Genomic DNA, 12,416 nt, shown 5'->3' with positions numbered 1-12,416 from the left:
ACTGCAAGGCGGAGGGTGAAAGACTGATCATCCACTTACAAATATGCCATAGCATCCAATCTTCACATGGTCTCAAGGGGGTAAAGCCACTGACATCAACAGAGTAATGCCACCTTGAACAAAATGCAACGCTGGTCCCGTTACATCTGTTCCTCACATTTGTATAAATATTCAAACGTTAGGTTACTAAATGTTACGCAGGAAGGTAACACAGCATAACACAGGACTAGAGGGGACTAACTGGGTCAGTGAATTTGGTTCCGCACAACTGTGCAATGGACGTTACATGCAGAGACTGTGTGCTCTGCCTCTCCATATGCAAAATACTTCGATTGTCTTGTAACTGCATATAGAATTAGCCATAAGGGAAGAGAAGGAGAAATCAAAGAAATCACCAGTCTCCTAGGTCCTTCCAAGGACATTGATTCATTGGGTGAAATTCCCAGAGAAGTCTAGGGAGCAGACTACGTCTTCTGCTACAGCGGTTCCTGGGGTTTCTGTAAATCTGATCCTATTTCTTCCTAAATCCTAATCACATAATTGGATTAACCCTGTTTTAATCTCTCTGCTGGTTTAATCGAGCAAACACTAAACTGAGTAAACCTTGCTGTCCATCTCAGAGAAAAAGAGAAGCTAGGCCCCTAAAAGATTCCAGTATGATTCTGAGAAACGCTAGCACTGATAGAAGCACTGATGTTTCTGCCCCAAATTGAGATGTTCGAATAAAAATTACCCCATTTTCAAAGGCGTCTTGTGCCCCCCTCTCTTATGAATTTCAACATGAGTTACAAGTAACGATTATTTCTACTAGGTAGATTGATGGCCAAATGTTATATGAAACATTATTCACCAATTCAGCTCATGTTACCTGCTAATGACCTAGAAGAAGCAGTATTATCCCATCTTCCAATGTAACTGTTAGCCTGCTATTGGCTCAGCCCACAAACTTGCAGCGCAACTTTCTCTTCTCCCGTCCCACTGGAAAAAACAGTTCTCTTTTTTCCCCTTCCCGGCAAAATCCCCTATATGAACATGAGTTCCAAACAAATCGCCTTGGAGTCTGTGTGCAGCCTTGTATTACCAAGGCAGCCCATCAAGTCAGTGAGTTGCTGGAACACCATGAAAAGCAGAAGAAAATCCAGTAACAGTGCTAGCGGGTGCCTTACTAAGGCTCAGACTGAAAACAGACACAATTTAAAAGATTTTGCAGTCACTTCAAGGTTTTTCTCATGACTGATAATCTCAGAATAAAGAGCATGGGAATACTAGACTCAGCAACTTTCTGAAACATCATGGGCCAAATTTGGACTTAGGTAGAAGCCCAGTTGCCATCTCAGGGCTTTAGATAGGTTGAATAGCTGCTTAATATATCAAGGGCAATGTAAATCATGTATTAAAGTGGAGAGCTTGACTGAGACAAATGAACTTTCTCTATCTACATTTATATCGCATTCTCAGGGCAAAATCTGGCCGTGGGTATAAACTGGTTAACAAATGGCTGTTGGTAGTAACTTGTATGACATGGGTGCTTGTAAGGAATACAAAGAGTGCAATGAAAGGGTCAAAAATAAACAGGAGGGAAGTAGAAGCAGGAAAAAAACTCGCAGGAGGAATTAGGTAAAGCAAATCTCCATTTTGATAGAAGGCTGTTTTTTCCCAAGTTGCATCCTCTGTGGCACATAAATCGCATGTTAATCCCAGAAGAGCAAACTAGTGCAGCAGGCTTTGCTACCAAATACATCCATTACCAAACCAACTTGCAACTCATACAACTCTTAAGCTATCAATCATTTTGACCAAGTGGACCTGATCCTGCCCTGATTTGCATTACAGAGATCTGGCTTAAGTGAAAAAATTCTCACTTGCACCAATATACCTTAAATCCAAACCCAACTCAATTCCTATTTCACGGATACAATATATATTTTCAGTTGTGTTTCAGTTTTCTGCACCACACAAGGCTTTCAAATCGTCAAGGCTGTGTGCTCTGTGCAGGAACAGAACAATATATTACAACAGTGCATAGGCAACAAACATACCTGGGCTTGGGCACTCGTTCATCAGGAACTGGTGTCCATGTGGAATCTGGAGACTTCTGTTCTTTGAATCTCCCAGTAAATACATTGGCAATGTCAAGCATGTCATAGGCACAGACTGCAGAGCCAGGGATGCTGCAAAGTGACATTTCCCAGAAATTGTTACTCATTCTGCAGTTATGCATAAAATCTTGAGTGAAAAACATGCTGTATAGAAGTCTTCCTGTCACAGGCTACTCAATCCTGAACTCTGTAACCTCTGAGTATTGACAGGAAAAGCCAGCCCCATAGAAAAGACTGAAAAGTACCAATCAGCAGACAGTTCCTGCCAGTACAAATTGTTTCAAAGCCTCTATAGAAAGAAGTAATCGCAATAATCTCGAAGGAGGAGAGGAATCTGGGAAACTCTGCATACCACTGCTGATGCACGACAAGTAATAGCCGATCTCATTTACAGCATGTTCTTTGAAATTTGAAGTTCCTGTAAGTCACATTTTCCCAATATTAATTCTCACAGTCCCTTCCATGCCTCAAAAATACACTCTGCAGACAGTTCAGAGGTTGGAGCTAATCAAACTGGGAGCATGCTGCAACGTGCTATTAGCCTGGGATTTGCACATTATTACCCCATTCTCCCATAGCCTGATCTCCATCAGCTTTTCTCAATGGAAAGGAGTAAACTACGCTCAGGAACCTGCTTAACTCAATGAGGTGTAAAGAGCTCATAGAAGGAAATTCAATTTTATTTTTAGATTCCAAAAGTATAAATTTCAACTTTCTGATTGTTTGCAGGCAACTACATGGTAGCATTGTCTAAACATAATTACATCATTACCTACATACTTTCTGAAAGGCTTAAGGGTTTCCCATGGTCAGTCATTTGGAAGCATGAATTATTTACTTATCCACCTCTCTCTCTCTCTCTCTTTTTTTTTTTTTTTTAAATACATGAACTACTGTATTTATGTCTGACTTTCACCACGATTTTATCAGATAAATAGTGTGAACCCAGCTGGCTGAGACTTTCAATCATGCTTTTAGCTAGTAGCTTATTATACACCAAAGGAAAAAAAAGCAGGAACAATAACACTATTACAGAGAATGAAACTAAACTCAAAGGGGATACAAATTGATTTGAAAATAATTGTATAAATATCAAAAGGTTTCAAAATGCTGATTACTGAAGGAAACAACAAGTAGGGAGACAGTAATAGTCCTGCTTGGATCTCCACAGGCTAGGTTGTTATATGGATGGAAGCTTAGTTCAGAGCTCTACATTAATATGATAGCACACAGCAAGAGTTCTAAATGGAGGCAGCCAAAAGTATCTTGATGTAAGAGTTGGTTAGGAGTATATTTAGCCATTAATAGCTAACAGAGAGAGATCTCAGGCACATAGGACTTAATCCTGAAAGATACTGCAAGTCCTACTTCAGCTACATGATATTACACTGTGCTGAATTAAGCCTTAAAGAAAGAACACTAAAAGCTTGAGGCTTACTATACAGAACTAAAAGCACTGAGGGCTGGACTCGACACACATCTCCAGAGTGATGGAGGGATCACTGCGGTGAGAAGAGTGCAAAAGCTCTGACTACTGAGGACATCAATTTGTGGATCCACAGTGTCATAAACCTATACAGGTGGAGAACTGTGGGTCACCTCCAAGAAAATCCATCAGCCACTGGACTACAGCCCATCCCCAGGTCCCACCCTGGGTGATCTCCGGTTACACTGAGGATGCTATTCCAGCTCTTTCAAGTGGGAGCTTCTTGTCCCAAGACCAGAGATATTTTTCTAAGCCTTTCCTCAGTGGAGGGTAAAAGAGACATCTGTCCACGCCAGAGTTAGCTCTGTTAATGAGGGGTCTCCAGGCCTATGTGCCTTCCTCTCATCTCCCCTACCTTGCAAAAAACAGCCTATAAGAAGTACCTTGATTTTAGAATAAAGTACTTAGATTTTAAAAGGCCTGGTCGAAGAAAAAGGATTACTCATGGCACACCCCAGGAAATACTAGCAGAGCAGGAGGACAATCTCAGTTTGGAGATAGTATCAATGACACAGCTTGTTTTCTGACGCTGACTCTCTGTTTGCTTGCTTTTATTAAATTAATTTGCATAAAAAGAGATCATCCTAATTTAAAACTCTATTCCCTATTGGTGGCATAATTGTTCCAAGCAGCTCCTCTTTGTTTTCCTGTTGAAAGCAGTGATTATATAGCACAGGCCTGAGCTTACTCTCATTCAAAGTCAGTTCTGTGCACGACCTCACTGAGGTCAGGCTTTGATGAGAGGTGGCAAGTGAACAGCAAAAACAGATGAATTCCAGTAAGGAAAAAATCCTGTTTCAGCTCAAACATTACTCTGTGAAATAGCAATATATTTTTAATTAGAATGTTACTGTTTTTTTAACTTCTCTGGGAGGTTCAATAATTGGATACAGCTACTTTTTCCTAATAACTTCTGGGGAAACATGTTATAATGTGCAATGGCAATAAATTTTTAGTAGATGAACTGATGCTTTTGGAAACCATGTGGACTGAACAATGAAATACAGGTGTTTGAAGAATGGGTCCTCTTATTAATATCTGCAGTTTGTATTCAAGCAAGATCGGGACTTTCGAGTGCAGGCTCTGTAACAGGAAGATATGTTGACGTTGCCCAGGAAAAGGAAGAAACTTTCTATTTAGCATGCCTCCTCCTTGCTCACTGAAGCCTTTTGTGAGCGTATCACGGGTGCAGCCCCAGAGATGTAAAGGGGTAGCAGACTGTCTGAATAGGTATAAAGAATTCAATACTCTCTTCTGTGACAATAAATGAGCAAAGCAGGAACTGTGAAGCTCTATTCAACTCTACTGCTTCCCTCTACACGCTCTGGAGCCCTGTCCTCTGTAGCCAGCAGGAAACCTTAGTATTTTGGCTCTTCCAGGAGAAAATACACAAGTCAGTAGGGATGCATGAGACAGGGAAGAGTATTAAAACAGTTTTTGAGGGTGCAGACAAAAATAGGATAAACCCAATCCTTTCTCTCTGAGAAGGAAAAATCTTATTTTCTCTTTGGAATAACATTCTGCAAGTCACACACTGCAAAGCTTCTTGATGTCCTGTCTAAATTATTCCCATGCAAAGAAAAATATGACCAAGGAACATGTCCACACAGGAAATGGTTGAAAGCTGTTCTAAGTTATCAGATACAAAACGCAGTAAGCAATACCAGGGTACCTTAAAATGAAACACCAAGTGTCTGTAAGTGCATGATACATAATAATTACATTGTATAAGCAATCACTGCTTGTACTTTAATAAAGTAAAAAGAAACTGTGATGAAAGGCAAAATATAAAGGAAATAAGGTAAAAGGTTACTGTGCCTATTACCTATTATACGGAGTGGAGAAGGTTGCTAAAACAACATCCCGGCCATTGAAATGGATAACATCTGTAACAGCCTGCAGTATGTTAAAGTAAAAGTGTGAATCGCCGGGAACGGAACAGTTCAAACGAGCCTTGAGAAAGGAAGTCCACTGTTTTTCCAGCACTCTCTGAGATCCTCCCATGTCATTTTTGCAAACCTGAGCCACCCTTGGGAAAACTACCTGGAAGGAACAGAGCAAAAATAACAGAGAAAATGAAATATTTTCTTGATCTGACAGACTCTCCTGGAATTCTGTCCTTAAATTATTTGAAATGACACACCAAGGTGCTTAATTTAATCCCGTGTTTCCATAATCTGTGACAAATAACAAACAGAAAAAAATTCAGCTTTGGAAGAGCATGCCACAAAAGATAAGGCTGTGGCTTTTCATACACAGCCATAAATCCTTCAGGAGATCCGTTCTCAACCCATATAAACTCATTTCCATATAGACTGCTTAGCTTTCTATTTCCCTAAACAAAAGCACGTTTTATATCCACAGTCCCTGCAACTCACGCTGCCTGGTCCGAGTCTTGTATTTTCAGCACTTAAAACTAGGCAAATCTCACTAGGCTTTTATTCCTGCCCTCCACCTTTGTGACCTTGGTCAGCTTTTCTGACTGCCTAGCCAGAAAGCTACTGTGAAATTATCAAAAAGGCAGTAAATGTTTAGTTATTCTTTGCAAAATGGCAGAGAACAAAATTCCTGCTTCTGTTTTCTCAGCACTCCAGTTAAGATTTCCTAATGAAAAATACCTCTTTGCTAGAGAATCCAGGTTTAAAATAACCTGATGCGCTGTGCTTATTTCGGTTGACAGAAGAGATTCCAATATACATTATCACCAAAAAGAAACCATCTCGCTTCCTTTCAAGACAGTGTAATGTTTCACTCCAACCAACCTTTTGGCTTGAGCGATAGGAATCTTCTCAAAATGATGACCTTGTCATCATGATTTATGGTTCTCATTTCAAGGTCATTCCTAACAGCACTGGTTCAAGCACAGCATATCTGTTTCTCCTCCTGAATGTCACAAAGACACTCAAAGCAATGTTTTTCCCCCTTACCTTTCCCATGCTGTTGTACTCCACTGCTATTTCCCGGAAGAAGAAGTAAATATAGTTGCCGTAGTCCACTGCTTGGACAAAGTATGGTTCTGGAAAAAAGATAACATTCTGTCTAGGCACGATGTACAGCATGTAGTGTGCAAATACAGTAAGGGTGCAGAGAGAAGCCAAATAGATCCACACTAAATATCTAAAGATTAAGTGCCCACATTAAACAAATTTGCTCAGTTTTCAGAATAGGCAACGCAACCCACCACAGAAGAATCAATGTCTGGGATGCACAGGATAGCTGGGGGCAAATCTGCGGAGAATCTGTGCAAAATAACTAAGTACTTGCCACTAAAACGTCTGCCCTGCACAGTGGACAAGCAAAGGTGAAGAGGCAGTGTATATAATGGTACACCTGCGGGGTCCAAATAGGGCTCTTTATGGCCTGACGGCTGCGTGTGGAGCGAATAACAAACCAAGTAACTGTTTCTGCCCATACACATCTGTAGCAACAAGCAAAGTGGGACAGCTAAAGTCGACACCTGGCAAAACATTTCTGCGAGCAGAAAAAGCCTTCAAACTATGGCTTTGCTCACTGTTTAGAATCACTACAAATGTTAACTATTCGTAACACCTACGTAAAAGTAAACAGCACCGTTCTTAACAATGAAGGTATTTAGAGCACACAAATTGCCTAATTCAATGGCAGCTGTACCGTACCAAAGAACTATAAAATGAAGGCTCTCTGCAATATTCCCGTAGTTTTATTTTTACTGATGAATCTTAATGCTGCAGAACAAATTCTCTATACTTCACAAAGCCTTGACTGTTAGCTGACACAATCCTAGGGAAGGAATTGTTTCAAGCACAGGCCAAGTGCACTAAGCCCTGCAAATTCCAACTCTTTCATCCAATAGCTGTAAATTGACGAATTTCAGCTCGGAAAGCTGGCTGGAATATATTTTGCTCTACTACGCTCACAGTTTCTGTCAAGTGCAGTAAGTTGGGGTCAGGAGAAGAGGAAAAGAGATAAATGAATCTGTTTAAGTAAAAGATGTAGTTTAGTTCCTTCCTTCTGCCAGAAGGCATTGCTGAAATTAAATGACAAGAGAGGTCTGTCAGGAATCCAAGATTCTCATTAGAGATGCTGCTTTTTGGTTTTGTTTTGTTTGTTTGCCTACCTTTCAACCATTTTGAGTCATGTTTAACTGTCCGCAGGGTTGGGCTATCTCCAAGGCTTCGGTATATAACTGCATCTATTGCAAGGAAGTCGGTCACTGTGGCAGAATACAGCTTTCCCTCTGAGAAAGAAGGAAAGAAAAACCAAAAGGGGAGGAGTGACAGAAATAATGTAATTACTTTCTCTCATCAATCAAATGAAGGGGGATGCATGAAACGATCAGAAATCTTAGGAACACTGAAATGAAAAAAATCCAGTTAGGCAGATGGAACTGAACAAAAGCCACCCATCTTTAAAATTATAATTTCAGAGGAATGTTGTGGGAGAAGGCACCCTAAGAAATAATACTTTATCATTTTACGTAAGTCAAACCAAGCTACCCCATCCAGTTTCTCTGTAAATGCCTCTAGTTCAATGCTCATAAATTCTCTAACCTGCCTGGAAGTCAGAGAGTTGCCTACAGATCTGAGCAAAATAAATATGGGCCTGACCAAAGAGAACTGTTAGTTGTAAGAAGGAGGGCAAACTAGACAAGTCTTAGCGACTGTCAGCTAATTGATCCTTATTCGAACTTCTCCCTCTCTGAGCTTTAATGTGTAACTCCTCCTCTCTCAGAAATCACTAGTAAAAAAATTAAACAGTGTGCAGGGAGCCCAGGCAAAACAGGGATGCAAAAAGAGGGAGGAGGATTTCCCATCGATATTTCTTTTTTAAAACGCATTGTAGATATTCGCCACATGAATTATGCATCCTTCTCTCTTAAAGATCATTGGAAGAAAAATGATCAGAAAGGGTCTACAAAATGGCACCCAAAGGACAAAAAAAAGTTGCAAAACAATCTCAAGGTAAAAGCTTGAGCTCTGACAACAGTTTAAGGTGTTACTTGTTGCCAAACATGTTTGTGGGTCATGGTAACACGGGATTATTTCAGCTTCTGAGATATATCTTGGAACGACAGTGTCTAGTGGGAGCACAAACATCGCAATGCAAGACTAGTAACTTGTGTCTCAGTTGTGTCTACAAAAACGCGGAATCACCCACATCTAGTTTGACAGAGATTATGCTGCTTATCGGGCCTTGATGGCATCGATACTGGCGACATACCCAAGATAAAGTGGAGCACCTCTCGTGAGAGGCTTCTACTGGTCAAGTGCTCCTTACTGCAATTATAGACAACGTTGAATTTCCATTCAAGGTTTAAAAATTAGACTTTTTTTATTAGCAGGACTATACTCTTTGTTCTGAACCCTACAATCCTTACCATTATTTGGCTATTTAAAAAGGAGCTTGCTTTCTTAGCAAAAACAGGAAAAAAAACAAATAAAAGCAGATACTAAAACCAATTTAAAATAGAATAAAAAGCTAAATTGTTTAGATATGGATGTCTGAGGTCACGTTAATATAATCACACATTCATTTTCTTTCCTGCCATGTTCCTGAAGACCAATTACAATTTGCACATATCAGTCATAATAGCAACAGGCTGCAAGAACCATATTCATGTAAGCGCACCCAATAGACTAAGGTGAGCTGGATTAGTGCCCTAAACTGCTAGGAAAGTGCTTTTCACTGCACTGTGAAAAGTTCATGGGGATCAATAAGTCTAGCATATCAAACAGTGATTTTCTTAAGCCAGCAGGGTTTTATTGTGTAAGAATATATTTCATAAGAATCAACCTATGTTCTGAATTACCCCAAGAGAGAGTATGATAATTTCTATGAATATATATATATTTTTTTTTTCAAAAAATGAGTGGACTTCTTCAGTGACAGAGTGGGATTCATCGCAAATAACTTTAGCTGCATGTAAGGTAAATGTTTAGACTAAGTTGGTCATAAATCCCTTCTCTGGCCAGTGTGAAAAGAAAGGCACTTCCAAAGGGTGATTCAGACTGCCCTAAGACAGGAATCTGAGACATACGGCATGAATCATTCTCTGAAGGTGCCTCTCTATTTCCGTGGCCTAAGAACTATCTGCTACAATCAGAGAATTTCTTTGGACTTTAATAAAGAAATTACATATCATCACCATCATCATTAGCATTATTATTTTTGAAACAAATGGACCTACTGATTTACACTGCTAGGAGTAAAAGAATTTTCTACAACCCGCTATAAAAACTCTGTTGCAAGGCAGGTCACGCCAGCTCTAACACGGTAGTGGTTAATACAGTCTTTTGGCCACAAACATGATTTTCTGTTAAAAGTGGCTGGTACATGTACAAACTCTTCAACTTTCAGAGGAAATCCTAAAATATTTCCACATAAGCCACAGGTCATGCTTTCTAGCAAGACACGTGCTAAAAAGGAGTGACATTATCATAGGTGCGCTTTCGTTTCATCTTTACATCTTTTTTACATCCAAGTTTAAGAAAAGATCAACAGGCTTCACTGTAAGAGAAGTTCAATAAAGAAACAATTTAATCAGGGATCTATGAAGAGGAGAGGTACCAAAATAACATTTCACAATCAATAGCTCAAATTAACCCCATTAATAAGCACCCACATTTTTAACTACTGTAGAAGAAATCAGAGTTAACTGCATTTTGCTGCAGGCAGCATAAAGCATTATTAATCAAGAGATTTTTCTTGTTTGTCTACCACAGTTGGTGATAGGACGTCAAGATGTTTTTTGCTTTAAAATAAAATCACCTTCCCTTTCCTTCTGGATCTGGAAAAGGGGACATCACAGCACATTCCCTAACTTCCTTTCATTAACTTAGTTTGGCGATGTTAAAGGAGCATATCCTGACCCCTCCCCCTTAAAGTTCACACAAGCCTTGTCCTTGACTTTCGTAGTAGCAGGATGCCAGAAATTGGGCCTCACACTGATCTCGCATTATATTATCATGAATTCAGGAAATGCTGAAATATTGAATCAGGAAACAGAGGCTTTAAGCAATGTTGTTTATGGTAGTGAAGTTAATCCCAGAGAAGGCAAGGTTTCCTGTGCTAATGATTTCCTTACGGCCCCTATTTTTAGTCATTATCCACTCCCTTTGCCAGCTTTTAGATTTTGGCATTCTGGATTCAAGAGATACAGTGCTATGGTAAGCCTGGGCTGCACCACAGAAAGCCAAAAGATTATTACAGCCATCCTTCTTTACCTGCGAACAATGCAACATTGGCATGCTTTGCATCATAGGGGCACCTGGCCATTCCACTGAATTCATCTCCCAGGAACTCCAGCGTATCCATCTGAAAAAGGAAAGGAAGCTCTTCAGACGAAGAAACAGAACTTATTACCCAGGATGTGACTTATGATAGCGTTTGTTCATTTCTGGGCAGGAAAGAAGATTGTTTCTGTAACTGCGTTCCTGACCGTGAATTAAAAATCCAACAAAAATTACAGCATTAAATAAAACCAGCCTGGAAAAGCGTGTCCTATAAGCCAGGCATCCCTTTAGAGGTAATCCCAATACATTTTACAAAAGTCTGATATTTTATCTGTACACTAGCTTCCTGTTGAACTGTAGCTGGCTATGTCATCTGTGGTTCTGGCACAGATTCAAAATTTATCCTCAATAGTCATTCAACAGAAGCGCTCTTATACACAGCAAAAGACTGCAAGCCATAGCAGTCAGAAGAAACAACACTAGGACAATTATCTGTGTGTGTATTTTTCTCCCTCAAGTCCGGAGATCCTTCTGCTCTAGTCACAACAGTGGTGCTCTCTTCCTTGATTTGCATACTTAGAAGGATGTTCTCCAAGTGTAACTGTATCAGTTGAGTCTGTGTCATGGAGAAACCCTCTTACCATCAGGCAAGAATTAATCTGTGCAGAAATTGCAAAATCTCAGGCTTAAGTGTAACTCCTGGGAAATGAATTCACCCTAGGTACTAATAATTATACAAATATACAGATCAACTTTATGCATAGTTCAAGAGGGTTTACTGAGCTACAGAGGAAAAGTACAGCTCTTACCTGCTTAAGATTCTTATATTACAGTATTTGGGGGGTAAAAGTATTTCTAGCATATTCAAGTAACTTGAACAATTTACACTGCATAAATCACATACAGTACAGAATTACAGAGCATGAAAAATAACCCATCCGTCACCATCAACTACTCCAATCAACTTTTAGCTTCTACGTTATGGGACTTAAGTCATTCAGTGGATGATTTGTCATCATTTGTTTTCTGTCAGGACCCACTGAAGGGAATTAGTTGTTTACTCTAGAATGGAAAAGCATTTCAAATGGCGGTGAAAGGAAATGAGTTACAGTCCTGAGCAACTTTCCCTGTACTGCACCTGACATTCCAGGCTCATCTGCACTTTCACTTTACAGTGATGAGAGGCAGCCACATCTTCTGTTTGATACGTCTTTAGTCCCCTGTCTCTACTGCTAGAAATAAAGAGAGGAAAAGTCAGGGCAGGTGTCTGACTGACTTTCTGCAGACTCCCCGCGGTATTACTATCCAAGCTCTGGCAGCTCAGCAACAGGTGAAGCAGTCTGCACAGGCCATATATCATGGGGAATGAAACATCTGCAGTAAGGGAACGAAGGACCATTTATATCCCTCACATTAGGATGCCACGGAAAACTATTTGTATTAGAAGACAGCTTTCTAGCAAGAGGACTAGTTGAAATTTGTTAGCACCATTAGTTGTATCGAGCACTAAGCAATGACAAGCAGTGGTGGAATACTAAATACAGCGCTGCAAACAGGAAAGCTAGCTGCGTGCCAGAAGCAGGACGTGAGAAAAGGAAGACGAAATGGCCATTAATAGAA

The 12,416-nt window shown here is 40.1% G+C and overlaps 1 protein-coding gene across 11 annotated transcripts in view; it reads right to left on the bottom strand.

Annotated features, from left to right (window-relative positions):
* The window catches only part of LOC104150539 (semaphorin-6A), a 377,711-nt gene that overhangs the window by 41,411 nt on the left and 323,884 nt on the right, over positions 1-12,416 (bottom strand). For all 11 annotated transcript variants that reach the window (XM_068927183.1, XM_068927188.1, XM_068927182.1 and 8 more), the window contains 5 exons: positions 10,788-10,878; positions 7,682-7,801; positions 6,513-6,601; positions 5,411-5,628; positions 2,040-2,171 (listed from right to left, as the gene is read on the bottom strand). In XM_068927183.1, the coding sequence (XP_068783284.1) occupies positions 2,040-2,171; positions 5,411-5,628; positions 6,513-6,601; positions 7,682-7,801; positions 10,788-10,878 (650 nt within the window). The remainder of the gene's footprint in view (positions 1-2,039; positions 2,172-5,410; positions 5,629-6,512; positions 6,602-7,681; positions 7,802-10,787; positions 10,879-12,416) is intronic.

This window comes from Struthio camelus, chromosome Z, assembly GCF_040807025.1.
Source record: "Struthio camelus isolate bStrCam1 chromosome Z, bStrCam1.hap1, whole genome shotgun sequence".
In the NCBI taxonomy this organism is placed as follows: domain Eukaryota; kingdom Metazoa; phylum Chordata; class Aves; order Struthioniformes; family Struthionidae; genus Struthio; species Struthio camelus.
This window is presented reverse-complemented; position numbering and strand designations above follow the sequence as displayed.